The sequence below is a fragment of the Dendrobates tinctorius genome, unplaced genomic scaffold (genome assembly GCF_039654945.1).
Source record: "Dendrobates tinctorius isolate UK_male_01 unplaced genomic scaffold, ASM3965494v1 ptg000150l, whole genome shotgun sequence".
Classification (NCBI taxonomy): domain Eukaryota; kingdom Metazoa; phylum Chordata; class Amphibia; order Anura; family Dendrobatidae; genus Dendrobates; species Dendrobates tinctorius.
In genome coordinates, this window is record NW_027361817.1 from 3877501 (window position 1) to 3898419 (window position 20919).

General features: G+C 43.2%; 1 protein-coding gene and 1 long non-coding RNA gene across 5 annotated transcripts in view; one reads left to right on the forward strand and one right to left on the reverse strand.

The window, feature by feature from the left end:
* MYO1B (myosin IB) overlaps nt 1-20919 on the forward strand; it is a 305050-nt gene that overhangs the window by 198405 nt on the left and 85726 nt on the right. For all 4 annotated transcript variants that reach the window (XM_073546692.1, XM_073546694.1, XM_073546695.1 and 1 more), the window contains exons 14-17: nt 6029-6133; nt 10184-10246; nt 19014-19214; nt 19704-19930. In XM_073546692.1, coding sequence (XP_073402793.1) covers nt 6029-6133; nt 10184-10246; nt 19014-19214; nt 19704-19930 — 596 coding nt within the window. The remainder of the gene's footprint in view (nt 1-6028; nt 6134-10183; nt 10247-19013; nt 19215-19703; nt 19931-20919) is intronic.
* Nucleotides 1-20919, reverse strand: part of LOC141049856 (uncharacterized) — a 111301-nt gene that overhangs the window by 21784 nt on the left and 68598 nt on the right. The gene's annotated exons all lie outside the window — the stretch shown is intronic.

The following is a 20919-nucleotide window of genomic DNA, read 5'->3' on the forward strand; positions in this document are numbered from 1 at the left end:
AAAGGGGTGAGAGGACCATGCATACCAGGATTGGAGGGTGAGAGGACCATGGATTCCAGGATTGGGGAGTGAGGGGACCATGCATACCAGGATAGGGGGGAGGGGTACCATGCATATTGGGATTAGGGGGTGAGAGGACCATGCATATCAGGATTGGGGGGTGAGGGGACCATGCATATCAGGTGGGGGGGGGGGTGCATTATTGCATTAATAAAACTTCATAAGTAAATTACATACATATTCTAGAATACCTGATGCATTAGAATCGGGCCACCATCTAGTAATAATAATTTTTATTTATATGGCGCCAACATATTTCCGCAGCACTTTACAATTAAGCGGGGACATGTACAGACAATAAATTCAATACAAGTTAAGACAATTCAAACAGTGACATTAGGAGTGAGGTCCCTGCTCACAAGCTTACACTCTACAAGGAAATGGGGGGGACACAGTAGGTGAAAAGTGCTTGTTATTTCAGGTCTGGCAATTATAATAGGGATTTTCGTATAAAGCTGCATGATCCGGTCATCAGCCCTTGTGTTTAAGTGCAATAGTCAAGTATCAAGTGCAGTTATCGTGTGCATGGCGGGTGTTGAGACAGATGAATAGTAGGGTGCAGATTCAGAATATTTGGAAGGAGGGTACAGGGCAAAGTTAGTTTACTGAGTAGTTGATGTGGTAGGCTTGTTTGAAGAGATGGGTTTTCAAAGCGCGCTTGAATAGGTCGGGGCTAGGTATCAGTCTGATCGTCTGGGGAAGTGCATTCCAGAGAGCTGGTGCAGCACGAGAGAAGTCTTGGAGACAGAGGTGCGAGGTTCGGATTACGGGAGATGTTAGTCTTGGGTCATTTGTAGAACGGAGGGCACGTGTAGGATGATAGTCAAGAGATTAGAGAGGAGCTATAAGGCGGTGCAGAACTGTGGAGAGCTTTGTGGGTGAGAGAGATGAGTTTATACTGGACCCTGTAGCGAATAGGTAGCATATTAGCCTGGCACAAGATTGAGGCTTCGGTGAAGCGACTGGACAGAAATATGACCCTGGATGCCCCATTCAAGATGGATTGGAGAGGAGAAAGTTTGGTAAGAGGGAGACCGATCAGAAGAGAGTTGCAGTAGTCCAGACGAGAATGAATAAGAGCGACAGTAAGAGTCTTGGCAGTTTCAAAGGTGAGAAAAAAGGTTTGATTCTGGAGATGTTTTAAGATGCAGGTGACAAGAGCGAGTGAGTGATCTGATATAGGGAGTAAAGGAAAGTTCGGTGTCGAATATGACCCCAAGACAGCGGGCATGTTGCTTGGGAGTTATGATTGAACCCTCCAGGGTTATTTCGATGTTAGGTAGAGTGAGGTTAGTAGAGGGGAGAAACACAAGAACTTCAGTTTTGGAGAGATTTAGTTTCAGATAGAGGGAGGACAAAAAATGACTACTAAATTTTCAAACCTTATGAAATGTTAAAACAAAACATTTAAAAAATGGTGCTGATGTAAAGTAGACGAGGGAAATGTTTGTTATTGTGTGGTATGACTATTTGGATTAAATGGATAATCATTCAATGTTTGAAAATTGCAAATTTTTTTAAATTCTTGTATAATTTCTGATATTTTTATAAATGATCGCAAAACATATCAAACTAAATTTACCATTGTCATAAAGTATAATGTGTCACGAAAAGAGTCCAAATGGGATTTGTTGAAGCGTTCTAGAGTTATTGTTACATAAAGTGAAAATGGACAAAGTGGGGAAAGGTCCAGCTTCACAAAAAGTCCAATTTATTGTAGAAAATATAGTCCAGAAACAGTAAAAATTTACATGAGTAACAAGCTACGCATTTCGAACAAAAACCTTGTTGTTTTTCTTTCTTGCTCTGAAAAACAGCAAGGTTTTTGTTCGAAACGCGTAGCTTATTTGTTACTCATGTAAATTTTACTGTTTCTGGACTATATTTTCTACAATAAATTGGACTTTTTGTGAAGCTGGACCTTTTTTCCACTTTGCTCTGACTACTACGTGATGACTGCACATGGTCTGTGCTTCCCACAACACATGCCGACAGGTGAGCTGGCTATCTTTTTCCTTTTATACTTCAAAAATTTGGCCTGGTCATTAAGGGGTTAAGCCTAGACGTGACTTCATTTGCAGAAACTATCCCTAATTATATTCCTAAGACCAATGTTGGCTAATGGTTACATGTAAAACCCGTGCTCGCGTCCTGTCCCCCGTGCTTGCATCCCCTCCGTGCTCTGTAAACAAATGTTTCTAACATTAGAACCAGCAATGGATCCTGGAAACAAGCTGTGCAGGGCCAGGCAGGGCATGGTCTTGGATATTTCACATATCTTTCTAAATTTTCCCACAATTGCCTTGGTTAGGAAGTAGAGCTTCGAGGATTATTTCTGAAGATCAACATTTTTCTTTTACTCCCAGCTTCCTTTCTGGCTTGTCTTTTAATTAAAGAATTTAGATGATGTTATTTACTAATGTCTGTAGATTTGCGATGTACGCTATTTTCAAGCACCAAACATAATGATATGGAGACCCTCTTCATATTGTCTTCTATACAGCTCCGATATGTTTCAGAACGTTTGGCCGAAATCTATCTCCGCCGCGCACAGGTGTTTTCGCTCGGCTAAGAACTTGTCTTCTCTGAGAGAGCCGCTGCATTATCTGTAGAGAACAAAAGATTTGGCAGTCCGAAATCAGACATGCTGGATTCTTAAATGCCCCAACAGTCGTCTGTTTGGGCCCCCAAAAGCATTAGACTGTCTGCCGAATCTGTCAATATTGGTCGATTTGATGAACACTAGTGTAAAGGGTATGTGGGTCTTTACAGACAGTTCTAAAGATAGATGTGGACTGTTATTTGGTACTGACCGTGCCACTGCCATAATTTAGAATTCTTTTCTATGTACTATAGCAAAAAATATCTTTTGCATGTGAACAGTCCTGGCGTACTATATACAAGATGTCGTGCTCCAGGTAGTTTAGCTCAGTTAATTTTTCCATCACTTACATCTTGAGGTGATAGCCTACAAGGTGTCTTTGTGTTTTATGGTAGTTTAACGCCATCTCGTAACAACATACAATTACACCTATACACTTACGGTACATACTTTGATCTGTAAAATGATTTATGGTTATCATAGTCTAGCTCAACTATAAAATGTTTAATTTCATTTCAGGGGGGAAACTTAAAACCATATAGCCACTGTGAATCGCATGTTTAAAACAATTACACTAGACCGATCAGGTCAAAGATCTATTTATTAAAGGGGTTATCAGGAAGACACTGAGATCATGCTCAAGTGCTAACACCTTATCCGGCCGAGCACTTTGGCTCATCACTAGTTGTCATTAACAGGTCAATGGGGATCTGACACCCAGTACCCAACTATGAGCTGTTACCTTCTCCTGTGGTTGCCAGATGTAAAAAATGTAGAGAGCCGGAACAGAGTGGCTCCGTACATTGTGTGGTGTCTTCTCCTCGGTACTGCATATTGTATCCTGTTCATTTGAATAGGAGATGAGGTGCAGTACCCAGGAGCGATCACTACCATGTACTGAGCTGCGCTGTTCCAGCACTGTACACTGTTTACATCTTCCTGCCACCAGAGTAGATACTAGTTGATTGTGGTGGTGTCAAGTGTTAGACCCCCATACTTCTGACCTATAACTATCGTATGGATTAGTTAATTTTATGTTCCCTCTGGACAACCCGATGTGTTTCTCAGTATAAAATGTCCATTAATCATGCTTTGGTGTCTGTACAGCTCAGCATTGTGATATATTGAGTTTTTATCAACAAGACAAAAACAACCTCCCCTTTAAACAGTGTTTTTCGGGAGGTTACATGAATTTTTGCTTTTAATCCCAGGACCACAGTAAGAGAATCATTGATCCTCCAATTCATAGTGCATGTATTACAGATACAATCATGTAGTGGGTTATTTTAGTGAGTTTTATCAATTAAAAAAGGCAACTTCATTAGGTTAAGACTGTATCAATATAGTGGGATCATCTTGCTGTTTTTTTGGTGCAGTCATGGTAGTTTTGTAATTCTGCAATGATCTTGGAAAATCACAGCAAAACGATGCGTTGCAGCAAATAATGCAACACTATCGCCATGCGTGAATGCAGCCTTAGATGACGTCTTCCCATACTACATAATCTGTTATGTGACACCACCAGTGAGCCATCATCACTCACTGACAGCATTGTGTTTTTACTAACTAGCTGCTACTTGTTCACACCAAACTGTAAAGAGTGTGTAATCAGAAAATGTATTTTAAAAGTTTTTTTTTTTCCAGTTTTCCATATCTTCATTGTTACTAAATATGATATTTTTCATTTTTGATTAGACGCCTGCTACATTTTTTTTTTTCTCCGCAGCCATGTGTGCACCTCTGTGACTAATGTGGACCACCTCCATTAGGTCACTGCATTTACAACAGCGCTCTATCGGGCATTATTAAAATCACGCACTTGCAGTTTGTGAGCTGCTCAAGTTACTGTATTGTCTGGCTGTGAGCTTTTACTTCTAAGCTGTGTCCGCTGTCTTGGAAGTAACTTACTTTTGTGAGTATTTTCTATCTATAGTAAGGTTTATGTTGAGCCTAGAGGTAATTGGCATTGTGGTAAAGATGAGTTTCCCTTCTATCCTGGGAAAATCTCTGCTTTTAAATAGCACAGATGTAGAAGGGTGACATCATGTAATGCACAGCTTTGCATTGACATCTGAGATTCTCAGGAACCTCTAAACAAAGGCACGGTCTCCAGTTACTAGGACCAAAAGCAGAACACCTTTGACCTTTAGTGATAAGACCAGATGCAGCAAGCCTTGATCATAATGGATGAGGTAGTACGGTATACATTAGAAATATGACCCTGAACACATCTTATGCAATTGCCAATAAGCATTCTGGTAGGTTTTATTGTTGGCATGATGTAAATGCTTACATTCTTACAAAATAATAAAGAACACATTGTGCAACGGCACATACACTAATTCCAGAAGACATGAGACCTACAAATGTAGATCAAAAACTGAACTTGTCATTTGTTGCAGTGTAAATACGCACAAAATTCTAGTTATTTCATGTAACAGCCAAAGTTTTCAGTAAACGGCAATGTCCTTATAAGCAAAGATTGTTTGGGGAGGCCACCATCCTAGATATGGGGCTAAAACTGACAATCGGGGCTATATTAACCCATGGCTGAGTACCTAGGTGTTAAGGTATTTGGGCCCCCTACAGCACATCTTTTACCCCACTATTGCTCAAGGAGTACTTGCTGATTACATTTATTATATTGGGTTGCACAAGTGTCATTTCCCAGTTTTCCTTTGATCTGACAATACTTTCTGTGGTTTCTCACTTTACTAACAGAATTCGGTAAGTATTCTCCATATTGCAGTGGGTGTTGCATGCCATGTCATGTTGACTAAAAGACTTTGTGTGATAAAATCCCAAATGTAACTTCCGTCATTGATCTTTGAGGCATTTGTACTAGATGGTTTCCAGCCTTGTGTGGTGTTTTTTTTTTTTTTTCTTGCGTTGTCCTGGTTTGCAGTGTTAATCATTAATTATAGCTTACAGATTGTTCAATATTAGATTGCTTATTGGAATCGGCACAGATGCATGAAATACCTCCATACCTATGGCCAGATTTGCAAAAATGGACGATCTGCCCTTACTTGTCGGTTCAGTGCACTCATGCTGTGATGGCTAAGATTAATATGGTATAATTTAGATTTACCTGTAAAAATCCCTGATTTATGACGTGTGATGGAGACACTACGAAGGCTATAATGAGGTAATCTCACCCATGAAATTATTAGAGCAGAAATCCATGTGCCTTCTGATATTACAACCACATTCATATCAATAAAAGGGATTTTTAGTCTGCAGCAAGCCTGCCGTGTGTGAAGATGCCCCAAATCCACGGTGACATCCTGGATCTGCTGATATTGATGTGGATATCATCCTATAACTCCTGGTTCTGTATAACGAGCTTTCATTGTGTATTTGCAGGAAAACAGTTTTGAGCAGTTCATTATCAACTACTGCAACGAAAAACTGCAACAGATCTTCATTGAGCTGACCCTAAAAGAGGAGCAGGAGGAATATATACGTGAGGTATTGTGAATGAAGATATGCTAAATAATGGCGTATATTTTATGTATGTAACACTACATTGCTCCATAAGGCTAGATGCCATCCATAGCTGCAGATGACAATGTTGCTGCCCACAGAAATGCCCACAGCTAAATGTGGCATCACAACTGGTACCCTCAAATCCTCTGCTGGGATGCCCTGCCCAGATTGGTAGCATTGTGCAACTGTAGCCACAACAGAAGCCATCTGTCTCCTTCATACATTTTATGTTTACATTTTTTAATCACCAAAAATCTTAATGTGGGTTAATTTTATTTCTCAAAGTGCTATGAGCTTTCTTCAGAGACAGACAGACATAGACCACTGTGTGCCCATGTGTCGGCCGTTTACAGGCCCTTTTTATCCAGCATCTCATTAATAGCTCCTCACTTATATTTGTTTTAGAAGTGACAATGACAAATGATTTTATTAGCCATAAAACTTCCGGTCAAGCATTTACCTAGAGTTCTTAGCAATGCTAGAAAGCGGCTTGTAAGGTGAGAGGACACCATACTTATTGAGCCCCTGTGTAGATAAAACAGGTCACAACAAAACTATCTCCATCCACCACTGGCCAGATGTACTTGGGCATGTTAGCCAGAATGGTCATTGGCTGCGCTGTCATTTTGGAAAGAATCATTTAAATGAACTATCAGTTTTTCTTACACTCTCCACGTTCTACCTTTTTAAGCACAAAATTCTGATGTAAAGTAGGCAACTCAAGAGGTAGCTGAGAAAGGGAAAACAGGCAGCATGAATACGTTCACTGTGCCGGTGCCTCGCCCTTGTCGGTTATCTCTGGTCTTTGCATACAAGAATTATCAGCAATTATCCATTGTTTCTATTAGAAGAGAGCGTCTTTTGTATAACTTTGCTTAAGCAAATTAAATTTGTACTGTTGTCAGCCTGCTGCGTACACTAAGGGGCACACCGTATATCCTGATGTTGGGAGGTACATCTATTCTTAATGCATTCATACAACTTGTTCTTTTCCTATTGGTTCTCGTTGAGCTGATATGAAAATTCTTATTTTCAGGGGTTCATGCAATACAAATGAGGGGGCTCCAGCAACTCCAGTGACTTTAGCTCCATACTAAACAGAACTGCTTTACACCCAGTGTGAATATGCTCTCATTAGTGTCACTATCAAGAAGGACCTGCTCATTTTGATTTTGATTTACTCTTTTGTTTACTTTTTTTTTTCTTGGACCCTTAATGGAAATGGTAGTCTGAAGAGCTAGCGTCAGCAGGGAACGATTGGATGCTTCTCACTTGTAAGCCTATTATTATTCTAACAAATGAGATGAATAATGGGAAGGTGGCAGATTGATCTAGGGTTTTGTTTTTTGTTTTTTTAAATGGGAAAAACACAACTCAAATACCCATCTGCTTGCTCAGTTGTAGAGAAAATTTGTAGTGAAATCTCATCAACCATTTCTGCTAATAATTATTATATCATGCTATAACAATTAGTGGGGCTACAGAAACTTTATCTTCACCTTTAAAAATAATAATAAGCTTTATTTTTATATAGCGCTAACATATTCCTCAGCGCTTTACAGTTTGCACACATTATCATCACTAAAGCAACAAATATGAACCTAGCACTCAACTTAAAAGTATTTGTAAGGCGGTTTATTGTAGTACATGAAAGACGTTTCGGTCAATGTGACCTTCAGTTATGAGGAGAATGATCTCTCTAAGGTAATGAGCTTGTCAGTATATAGGAAAGGGGCAAACGTGCCTCAAGATGCGGTGTCCACCGGCCATCGCATCTTGAGGCACGTTTGCCCCTCTGCTATATACTGACAAGCTCATTACCTTAGAGAGATCATTCTCCTCATAACTAAAGGAGGTCACATTGACCGAAACATCTTTTTTCGTGTACTACAATAAACCGCCTTACAAATACCTTTAAGTTGAGTGCTAGGTTCATATTTGTTGCTTTAACGGTTTGGGAAACTAACCTTGGCACCATCTTGAGTTGTGCTCACGGTGTTCTTTCTATACATTATCATCACTGTCCTGATGGGGCTCACAATCTAGCTTCCCTATCAGTATGTCTTTGGAATGTGGGAGGAAACCCACGCAAACGCGGGGAGAACATACAAACTCCTTGCAGATGTTGCCCTTGGTGGGATTCGAACCCATCCACTGCAAAAGTAATCTGTCACTAGATTTTTGTGACCTAATCTGAGAGGAGCATAATGTTGAGGCAGGGCCGGCTGTCAGTCAGCACCGGAGGCAGGATTACAGGCGCCACTCTCTATACACAGGGCTATGAATGAAGCCGTGACTGAAAGCTGGCGGGAATAAAGTCCATTTCCTCCTGGCAGCGGGGCTCTCAGTGCGGGCACTGGACTTGTTCAGAATACTTTGAGCAGTCGAACCACATATATCTGTAAGTTGATGGAATTTGTTACATGACGGGTACATTTCAAATTTACGTTCTCAGATTATTACAACCTAAGCACTAAAGACATGAGACAAGTGTTTACACGTAGTTTATTGAAAACTAATGTGGATTTTTGCTGTCACCATGTGATTTAGAAGACCTCAATAACTGGAGAGAATCTGAGGGAAATATTTGGGCACTGCTGTCTTCTGAAGAATCGGCAATATCTCAAGGGGCTCACATGGTGAACATGGTCAACTTGTTAAAGTGCCAAGAAGCAGAAATAACTCTGCTAAATGTTTTAGAATTATTGATAGACTTTACTGAAACAATTCAGTGTCATTACGTCAGTGTACTTGCATCTGTCATCAGATCTTAGGAAAGTTTGGGGGTTTTATAAGATTGACAGTTTGGCTGCTTTCTTACTAGATGTGGTGCCGCTCTGTTCCCACAGTTGAGGATAGAATAGCGATCTTGGTACCATTCAATTGACTAGGAATTGGCTGCAATATTCTACGGTGTGGACAAGAGCCTGCTGTTCCTGCAATAATTAAGCAGCCATGTATTTTTCAAACCTTTTTAAAGCAAGCTCACCTTTTGTTATGAGCACTCGGGAATTACAGAAGCATATCCCCGTCTAGCAGGGCATCTACTAAAAACACGTGTCCTAAAATGGCATATTTCAAGCAAGGACAGCAATGATTTTTCTCAACACATAGTTGGGTCCAAAGCCTGGAATTGGGTGAGATTTTTTGTGGGTGTCAAAAGTTTAGGTTTCCACTCCATCTGCACAGTCCGGGTGTCTGGTCTAACTAGGCTTGCCAGGGGGTGTGCTCCCAGTCTGAGGAACACTGGCATCACCAGTTGAGTCTCCATCATGTATCCTGCTATGGACTAGGTGCCTTTTGTATTGGGTTGCTGGCAGTAGGACAAGAGCTTTTTCTAATTTTAAAGGGCCATCAAACTGGGGCAAATGCTATTGTGGAAAGTTGGCTGGGGTGTCCCGACGATGTATTATAAAGCTTTGGCCCATGCAGTTTTATGGTGTTTTAGCTGCCTATATTTCTGCCCACACAGCCACATCCCATCAGACTTCAGCTTTTCTCTGCTATTCATTTATCAGTAATATAGAACATGCTTGGCTGTTATGTATCTTGTACATTTTTTACATTTCTAAAGGATTAGATTTCGATCTATGTCCAGATCAGGGACTCTAAGAAAACTGCAAGAAGTATACACATAGCATCATTGGCCTGAATGCTTGCTGCCTTTTTCTTTTGGCTCTGAGCCACATAAGTGCATGGGAATGTGACACCGATCAGGAATGGAATGGAGACCACGTCTGGAAGTAGTTCCAGGGCACCCGATTTGGTCAAGCAGTTGATGAAAGGATACAGCTTTTCTGAGTCCATTAGACATTAACTAATTCAGTGTAAAAGGGGTGTGCCGAATGTTGCTGTACAGTGTTAGAGGACCACCGCAACAGCAAAGTGGTGAGAAAGTTGGTAACTGAACATTAATTTGGCAGCTTAGTGAATGGGAATGCGTCAGAAATGCCCCTAGAGAGTTGAAATCAGATATTCATTTCCTGCCTGTGTCTTCTAGCATATAACTAATTTTTTTTTTTTTTTTTAAAGGGAATTGAGTGGACGCATATTGAATACTTCAACAATGCCATTATATGTGATCTGATTGAGAATGTGAGTACATATTGTTATATAACATTGCTTACATTGTGCATTTCATAAGACTTTCTATAGGGCTTTATTCACATAGCTCCTAGACTCTTTCCACAAAAATAAAACCTAAACAATGTACCAATAAAATTGGTTAGAAATATAAACTCTTATTAAGAACAAACATGCAAATATTTGCCTAGGTTAGTGGCACTTCCAAAACTAAATATTTACCTACAAATATAAGGAGCCAAATGTATTAAAAATGAGTAATATTTATTAAACAAATATTACACTCAAATTAAAATTATCAAGGAGACACAAATTACAAAAGGGACTGTAAACACAGGGATTGTGTATCTTATGACCTCATGTATAATGTTACTGCTAAATTAAGGAGAATGGTCCTTAGAAATTATTAGTCTTTAGTACTGTAATTAATGAATGAATAGAAGTAAAAATATACATAAGCCAGACAAAAAAATCACATATAAGAAATTCACATATAGAGGTTGTCATGGCTTAAAACAAGCCTAAATGAGAATAAGTGATTCCCATGAGAGTTACTATACATGAAGAACTAAAATGCACATAGGGGTTGAAGGAAAAATGACTGAGCTATCCCAAAAGTTTTTCATAAGTTAGTGCTTATGAGGATCAATTTACACAGCAAGCTAATACTCCTTGCAAAGGACACATCTATGCTTTAATAGTTCAGTGACTTCTGCATAAAAAAAATATTACTCTAGAGTGATAATAAATTACAGACCTAAAGTGCTACGTTCTTATGATAAAAAGATTCATATGAACTTGGTAGAAACATGTTAGGTCTAGAAGGTAATCTATAGTAGTGCCTTGATTCTAACTTAAATGCACATAAGGGTTAAGGGAAAAAATATTTGAGCTAGTCCAAAAGTTATTCATAACAGTGCTTATGAGAATCAATGTGCAGCGCAATCTAATCCTCCTTACGTGTAGAACACCTACGCTTTAATAGTTTAGTGACTTTATTGTACTAACAGATATACTGTAAGTTATTATGCACACAATAAGCCCAATGGAATAAAATGGGTTTTTAACTCAAAAAGCTTAAGAACAAAGATTGGTTATATAATAAAAAAAACACAAAGTATAACCCACACAAATATTATTTTTATTATAATCAATAAATATTAAAGTTTTTTACAGTGCATAAATACTACTGGACATTAAACAAATAAGGGGACCTACATCATATATAGTATTTAGTATTTTCAAGCCTTATCTAGCAAGTTGTAGCCAGAGACTACATATCACAAATATTTAGGTATCGCATTTCCCATATCTTAAAAGGCATAGTTAAAACAAGCAAGATGGCAACACTTGCATGTATATACCTAAAATGAGACAGGTCCCCACTGCCCCAACGCACGTTTCGTATTAAAACTTCAGAAGGCAAAAACTGAAAAAGTTTTAATATGAAACGTGCGTTGGGGACCTGTCTCATTTTATATACATGTAAGTGTTGCCATCTTGCTTGTTTTAACTATTTATGCCTTAATATATGGGAAATGCGATACCTAAATATTTGTGATATGTAGTTTCTGGCTACAACTTGCTAGATAAGGCATGAAAACACTACTCAATACTATATATGATGTTGGTCCCCTTATTTGTTTAATGCCCAGTAGTATTTATGCACTGTAAAAAAAACAAACAAAAAAAAACAAACCTTTTTAATGTTTCATTATAATAAAAAATATTTTTATGGGTTATACTTTTTTGTGGTTATTTTATTATTTAACCAGTCTTTTGTTTTTAACAGATATAAGTGTTGTGCTCAGAGTAAAAATTCCAAATGAAGTTATTTAACACAAACATATATCTGAAAATGATCCCACAGTGCCCGAGATATGCATAGTGCTATGTAATTATTCCTAATAACTGTGCTTACAAAACAAAGAGCAAGAGAGGGGTAAGGACAACTCTAAGAAATTAAGGTATACATGACCTTGGTATGCAGAGTAGCGCCCGACGCGTGTTTTGCGTTAGCTTCTTCCTGGGGGGTTTATGTGATCCTGTGTTTGCAGTTCCTTTTGTAATTTGTGTCTCCTTAATAATTTTAATATGAGTGTACTATTTGATAAAGATTACAATTTTTTAATACATTTGGCACTTATTAAGAACAAGTTCAGGCTTCTTCACTTTGTGATAGATGCTAAAGCCATGTTTTCTATAACGTAGGCATGCAAGCTGTAGCCTACAATGCCTTTGTGTGCCCCCCAACTGTAGGGACTCTAGATAAAGTTGTTGTAAGCAGTTGCTGGCCCCCACTGGTAAGCATTTTAAACTTATTTTTCCAGGACGTCCACCTGACAGCACCATGGAGGACGTCCTCCTCCTCCTTACAGGGACAGGAAAGCACACGAGAGGTTAAAAGGTCATGTCCCACCCCCTCTCCCTCAGTGTTTTTCCTGTCCCTGCACGGAGGGACACACAAGAGACTTACCGGAGGGGCTCAGGGGATCGTGCGGCCAGTCCAAGCCTTCCCCTGTCCAATGGTCCCGGGGCCGAAACTCTCCGATGGGAGAGTCCCTCTGCTCCAAAGGCCAGGAGCAGGACGACGCTCCTGGAGGGAGCCGTTCCTCCCGGTGGGAGGCTCTCGGCTCCAGGACTCACCGCCATAACAGGTGAGGGTCGGCCCCCTGCAGGCGGCGGGCCGAGCGGGCGCCGGCAGAAGGATGGTCGCAGTCGGCGCTGGGCTCCAGCAGCGCCATAACAGGCGGAGGTTGGGCCCCGCAGGCGGCGGGCCGAGCACCCGCAGGATGGCTCCAACGGCGGCGAGGTCAGCGCTGAAGGCTCCAGCAGACCGCCATAGCAAGCGGGGGGTGGTTCCCTGCAAGCGGCGGGCTGAGCAGGCACCGGGGGAAAGGCAGAGCGCGGTCGCGCGCAGGAGCCCGGGCAGGAAGTGGAGGAGGCGGCCTATCCTGAGAGGTCGTGCGTCACATCCGGTGACGTCAGACGCCGGTTTTAAAACCCGGGCGCGCGCTCCTGAGACCCACAGCGCTCTGCAGAATCGTGCCAGAATGGAAGGCAACGCTCCAGCAGGTGGAGGGGTAAGTGCGCATAGCGCAGACCACCCTCCCCCACCCATCCTCACAGCCCAGATCTGAGTAGGTGCCCCTTCTGTATTAGGAGAAGGGAATCCCGGCAGAATCCCCCTCGGGGGTGAAGGACCCGGCAAAAGCCACCTCCAAATCGGTCCGATGCCCCGTATGCAGGGTAAAGCTGCCAGACACCTATAGCAAGACCCTATGCGGACCCTGTACCTCAAGGGTCATAGGCGAGGAACAGCCATCCCTCCTTTCCGAAATGAGATCGCTGATGAGGGAGGAAGTTCAGGCCTCTACAGCCAGCCTCACACGGCGTCAGTCCCCCAGCCCAGGGCCAAGTCGCAAGCGTCCAAGGTGGGAAGCAGACCCAGTGTCGGAAGCAAGCCCTAGCGAGGAGTCCGACTTCCGGGATTCAGACCAGGAGGAAGAAGGCGAGATCCTGGGGGATAGACCGGATCAGAGCAGGAAGTACACGGACGAGTTGGTCCAGGCAGTCAGAAATACTATGCAGATAGAGGAAGTCCCTAAACCACAGTCCAGACAGGACTTAATGTTTGGAGGACTAGTGGCCCGGAAACGGGTAGTGTTCCCCGTAAGTGAACACCTCAAAACAATGGTCCAGGAGGAGTGGAAAGAGGCAGAGTGTCGGTTGATACTCTCCCGAGACTTTAAAAATAGACTGCCTTTTGATCCCGAGGAAACACGGGCATGGGAGGAAGTCCCTAAAATAGATGTCCCAGTCGCCAAGGTTACCAAAAAGACGGCCATCCCATTCGCGGACTCATCAGGTCTCCGAGACCCGATGGATAGGAAGGCAGACGTCTTGTTAAAAAGAACATGGGAGACGTCGGCGGCTCTGATTAGGGCCAACATAGCAGCCACCTCGGTGGCCAGGTCTATGTTTTTGTGGATGGGGTAGTTGGAGGAACACCTAACCAACAAGACCCCTAGATCAGAGATCCTAGCATCACTTCCTCTCATGAAATCAGCCACAGCGTTCCTGTCAGATACGTCGGCTGAATCAGTAAGGTTTGCAGCCAGAAACAGCTCCCTCTCTAATGCGGCCCGGAGAGCAGTCTGGCTTAAATCCTGGTCGGGGGATAACGCTTCTAAAACAAAGCTATGCGCCATCCCCTTCTCGGGCCTGAGGGTATTTGGTCCAGCCCTTGATAACATTCTAGAGCTAGTGTTCGATAAAAATAAGGGATTCCCGGAGGAAAAACCCAGCCAGCGCCAGTCTTTCGGAGAGGCTCCTTCTTCAGGAGACAGACGGTATTCAGGGGTCGGGCAAGGTCCAATAGAAGCTCCTATAAGGGCTCCTTCAGCCAGGGTGGGAGGAACAGAGGTCCCTCATTCACATCAACATCTAGATTGAGGAGGCAATGACGCCATAGGTGTTGGGGGGAGACTTCGCCACTTCGCAGCAAACTGGTCCCGAGTCACCCACAATCGGTGGGTCCTCAGAACCATCGCGGAAGGCTACAGTATAGAGCTCTATTCACCTCCCCCCGACAGATATATTGCCCCCACTGTCGTCCTGGAGGACTCCGCAATGTGGACGGATCTTCAGGACATGGTAAACTCAAAGGTCATAATACCAGTTCCCCCGACGGAAAGAGGAAGAGGGCACTACTCTTCCCTGTTTTCGATCACAAAACCATCCGGCGAGGCCCGTACCATCATAAACCTGAAACCACTAAATGCCTGGGTCAGATACAAGAGATTCCGGATGGAATCGATCCAATCCGCAATCCCCCTAATAGACAGGGATGCCGTTATGTGCACCCTAGACCTAAAAAAGGCATACAACCAGGTCTCTATCCATCCCTCATCCCAGAGCCTACTAAGGTTCGCGGTCAGTTTACCAGCCCGGACCTGCTACTTCCAGTTCCAGTGTCTTCCATTCGGGTTGGCCTCAGCTCCCAGAATCTTTGCAAAACTGGAGGTAGAGGTGGTGGCCTACCTGAGAGATCAGGGTATTGTGATCATTCCATACCTGGACGACTTCCTACTGGTGGCAAGACCCAAAGAAGCGCTCATTCGAGACAGGATCCGAGCAACTACCGTAATGGAGTTCCTTGGCTGGGTGATCAACTGGGAGAAGTCGGACCTCAGGCCAGACACCAGAAAAGTATTCCTTGGAGTCCTCCTAGACTCAGCCAACAGAATATCCTGGCTACCCGAGCAGAAGCAGACGACTGTTCAGGCCAGAACCAGAGACCTGTTGAGGCGTCAATGCTCCATAAGAGAGGCAATGGAGGTCTTGGGCCTCATGACAGCCTGTATCCAGTGTGTCCGATGGGCCCAATTCCACTCGATTGTTACAGAGAGAAATCCTCGCAAGGTGGGACAAAAGTCAGGCGTCGCTAGACAAACCCCTAAGGCTGCCAGAACGAGTGAAGGTGTCCCTTTGGTGGTGGACACAGTACAGAAACCTTCAGGTGGGCGTACAATGGACAACCTCTCCATACGTGGTAGTCACCACAGACGTCAGTGCGTGGGGATGGGGAGCCCACATAGAAGGGAAGATCTTCCAGGGGAAATGGCCAGCAGGCATCAGGACCAGATCCTCCAATTTCAGAGATCTCTTCGCGGTCTGGGAAGCGTTGCGGAGAAACCAGTCGATACTAAAGAGTCGTCACGTCCGCATATTGTCCGACAATATAATGGCAGTGGCATTCCTGAAACACCAGGGAGGGACCAGACATCAACCACTACAGGCCGTGGCAGGAAAAATATTCACGTGGGCAGAACGAACAGTCCGATCAGTGACCGCAGTACACTTAGAAGGTTCCCAGAGCGAAGTGGCAGACTACTTGAGCAGACAACAGATCCACCTGACAGAGTGGGAACTGAACGTAGAAATCTTCGACCATCTTTGTCAGCGTTGGGGAACCCCCAGTATAGATCTTTTCGCAAGCCGGAAGAACTCAAAGGTCCCCAGATTCTACTCCCTGAATCCGACGGACCACCCGGAAGGTGTAGACGCCCTGAGTCAGACTTGGGGAGAATCCCTCTCTTATGCGTTCCCACCACTGGCTTTCATACCGGCAGTGCTCGGGAAGATACGCGAGGACCACGCAAGAGTCATGTTGATCGTGCCATATTGGCCGAGGAGAAGCTGGTTTCCCCTTCTAGGAGCCATGGCAGTAGGCAATCCAGTCGAACTACCCCCGTGGAAGGACATCATCCACCAGGGCTCGATCCTCCACCCGAACCCAGCAAGACTTCACCTATCGGATTGGATCCTGAGAGGGACATCCTGAAGGCAAAGGGATTGTCGGATCAGGTCATATCCACCTTACAGGCCAGTAGGAAACCGGTGACATCCGCAATCTATCGAAAAATATGGAAAAGATTCTGTCTGGAGGGTGGCAGGTCCGATCTTGTGGCAGGCACCCCTGACCTCCCTAACATACTAAGTTTTTTGCAGGCAGGTTTTAATAAAGGCCTTAAGCCGAGCACTCTAAAGGTCCAGGTTTCAGCCTTGAGCGCCTTCTTCGATTACCAGTTAGCTTCACATCCCTGGGTAATAAGATTTATAAGAGCCACACAGCGCCTGCGCCCCACGATTAGGCAGCTCACCCCGCCTTGGGACCTGGGCCTGGTACTTCGGTTTCTCTGTTCAGACCCCTACGCTCTCGGTGAGAAGATAACCATCCCTGCTCTCACTCGTAAAACGGCCTTCCTAGTAGTCGTTACCACGGCCAAAAGAATAGGGGAGATCCAGGCCCTGTCCACTAAGGACCCATATCTCCAGATAAGAGAGGACCGTATAATCTTAAGGTTAGACCCGGCATTTACCCCAAAGGTAGCCTCTCCAAAAAATCTAAACCAGGAGGTAGTGTTACCATCTTTCTGTGATAATCCCCGTAATAAAAAGGAGCAGCGTCTTCACTCGCTGGATGTGAGGCGCGCAGTTATAGACTACCTAGAGGCCACCAATAGCTGGCGCATCGACCCGAACCTGTTCATCCTGTTTGGGGGTAGAAATAAGGGGAAGAGGGCCTCTAAGGCGTCCATCGCGCGTTGGATTACCTCAGTAATCTCGGACGCCTACCAAGCTGAAGGCGCCAACCCGCCAGATTCCGTAAAAGCCCACTCTACGAGGGCGATATCGGCCTCATGGTCCGAACGGGCGGGGGCGTCGGTTGATCAGATCTGTAGAGCAGCAACCTGGGCCAGTCTTAATACATTTTGCAAGCACTACAAGCTTGATGTGTTAGCTGGTCAACAGACCGCATTTGGGAGAAAGGTTCTCCAGGCGGTAATACATAATGGGCCCCTGAGGAGGTGCTTTGGTACTCTCCATGGTGCTGTCAGGTGGACGTCCTGGAAAATGGGTATTAGACCTACCGGTAATGATGTTTCCAGGAGTCCATCCTGACAGCACGGGTAGTTCCCTCCCGGTTGTGTTATACTACAATGTATTATGTTATGTCATATGCTGTAATATGATTTTCATTACACTGTTACTAGCATCATCCACCTTGTGGTACTTGTTAAATCACTGAGGGAGAGGGGGTGGGACATGACCTCTTAACCTCTCGTGTGCTTTCCTGTCCCTGTAAGGAGGAGGAGGACGTCCTCCATGGTGCTGTCAGGATGGACTCCTGGAAACATCATTACCGGTAGGTCTAATACCTATTTTTTCTTTTAACTCGAGAATCTCTTTATCCTTATTCTTTCTTTCTTTCTTTTTGTTTTACTGCTTTTGGGAAAAAAAAGGATAAATGCACTAAACCCTAAAGTCCTTATCCCATGGGCTTCTGTCACTTGACAGTCCTTTTATGCAACCCATGTCCAACAGCTTCAGGTACAACTTGAGTTGAATGGACTTTACTACAAACAAATTACATTTTAATTAATAGCTCTTGGAATAAGTTCTACAATTGGATGTGTAAAAAATGTTCCTGTGCTGAAATAATCCTATAAATGTGCCCCTGCTGTATACTCTGTAATGGCGGTATGTTCGCAGGCACATGTTTGACACATATGTCCTCTCTTGGCCTGGGGCTGTGGTATAAGTCACTTATGATAAGTGAGTATACAGATGGGCTCTCAGCGACTGATTTCCGAAGTAGCACATTTTCCTGCCTGGTTTATCACAGGAGTGTGTTTCAGTCACATCTCCAATCCTATGAGTGCAACATAAATCAAGTTGGTGACATATAAGCTTAACAGCTACTAGAGCTCCTACCTCACTGACTTGATTTATGATGTGCTCAAGGGGCTGGAGACGAGGCAGAAACACCAACTCCTGTGTTACTCCAGGCAGGGAAAGTTATCTCCGAAAGCCGTAGCGGTGAGCCCTTAAACTTTTTTTTTTTTTTCTGTATTCTCACTCATTGACCTATGCTCCCTCCCCGGCCAGGAGCTGTTATATGCTAACCATGAATTGGAGCAGTTTTGCATGGTTGGACACCGCACATAACAATGCAGGGGCACATTTTATACAATTAAGTTAACACAGGGACGACTCCTTTTTAAGAGTTTCACACAATAGTTGAAGGAATATCTTATTAGTCCTATGCACGTGGAATCCATGCATTTCTAATTAATACAAGCGTCACACTATAAATGGCCATAAAACAAAATTTGCTTCTCACTCCAGTGGATATAAAACGTTGCGTTTTACTTTTTGAAATTTAATGCTAAATCTGTTATTTTCTCATTGTAATTCCTTTATAAAACTTTAGAACCAGAATGGGATCCTGGCCATGTTGGATGAAGAATGCTTACGACCAGGCACAGTTACTGACGAGACATTCTTGGAGAAGCTGAATCAGATTTGCGCCACTCATCAGCATTTTGAGAGCCGAATGAGCAAGTCCTCTCGTTTTCTGAATGACACATCTCTGCCGCACAGCTGCTTCAGGATTCAGCATTATGCTGGCAAGGTACCGCGGAGAACAATTACCTATGTTCTTCTAAAATATTTAGACGACTGTCACGTAGGGCAGCTGATGGCTGAGTTAAGATGTCACTTCTAATCAAGAAGATCATAAACTGTAAACTTTCTTGCTTACCTCAGTGCAGGTGTATTCTGTACAAGAGAAAAGCTCATTTAAAAGGTCTCAATTATTTAAAAAGGCCTTCAAAATTAAAAAAACCCTATTTACTTGCAGGGTAATAAAGTTTTAATGTTCCGCTGGTTTAGTAGAAGAGCAGCTACAGGGAAAAAAATGAAGATTTATTCTCCCTGATGGCTCTCTCATCCACTCATTGACCCAGGGAGCTGTGACGGCCAGCGTGCTACAGTGACTCCCCGACACATTGACAGCCTCCTCTGCACACATGCTGCAGAGAAAAAAAAATAATAAGTTCAATCTGTAGAAGGAGGCCCAAATAGACGTTATCCAGACATGTACTGTATATTTATTTTCCAGGTCATGTACCAAGTGGAAGGGTTTGTTGATAAGAACAATGACTTGCTCTATCGAGACCTTTCTCAAGCAATGTGGAAGGCAAACCATGCACTTATCAAAGATATGTTCCCAGAGGGCAACCCAGCCAAGATAAATCTCAAGAGGCCACCAACTGCTGGCTCCCAATTTAAGGCTTCAGTGTCAACTCTGATGAAGAACTTGCTTACAAAGAACCCCAATTATATCAGGTAAAGGCTGCAGTTCTGTCCCAATTTCATAAAAAGTTTTATGGATTGAAAGTAGACGTTCTCTACATTTTGGGCTATGTGCACACTGCATCATTTTTCAGGCTGGTTTTGTCTGCAGCCTGCCTGGAAAAGCAGTAAAAAAACAAAACATAAATGAATGCACCATGCACAGCAATGTTAAAATAGCTTGCAGTGCATATGTCTGTGCATCTGTAAGGCTTTCAAAGACATGAAGTGGCGAAAAGGAGTGACCTGACCATTCTCCTGGTGGATTCTGCTTGAAAGCCACCGCTGTTTTACATATAGCTGCCACAAAAGACGTCCAAAAAGACATCAGAAAAGACACTATTGGTAAAACACAGCTGGCGTTTTCTGCTTTAAAACTGGTGCTGGTATGCCAGCATCTAAAATACCCCGTGTACACATACCAGGGCCAGCTCCAGGTTTTTGTGGGCCCCGGGCAAAAGCGTTTCAGTGGGCCCCTTTACTACATACCAAAACTCATGATGCACGGATTTGGGACAGAAAAAGAAGTATAGTACAATGACAAGGATTTCACCTCTTACATTACGTAAGTGATATCTATTGTAAATTCTACAATAGGTCAGAAACTGTACAGTATAGTCCTCCATACATTATTTTGAGCACCACATAGTGCTCCATACAGAATAATGAGCCTCATATATTGCTCTATACGGTATTTTTGGTACCACATAGTGCTCCATACAGAATAATGGACCTCATATAATGCTCCATACAGTATGAGCTCCATATATTGCACCATACAGTAGAATGAGCCTCATTTATTGCACCATAAAGAATGAGCCCCATATATTGCTCCATACAGTATAATGGGCCCCATATAACGCTCCATACAGAATAATGGATCCCATATAATGTTCCATACAGTATAATGAGCCCCATATATTGCTCCATAAAGAATGAGCCCCATATATTGCTCCATAAAGAATGAGCCCCATATATTGCTC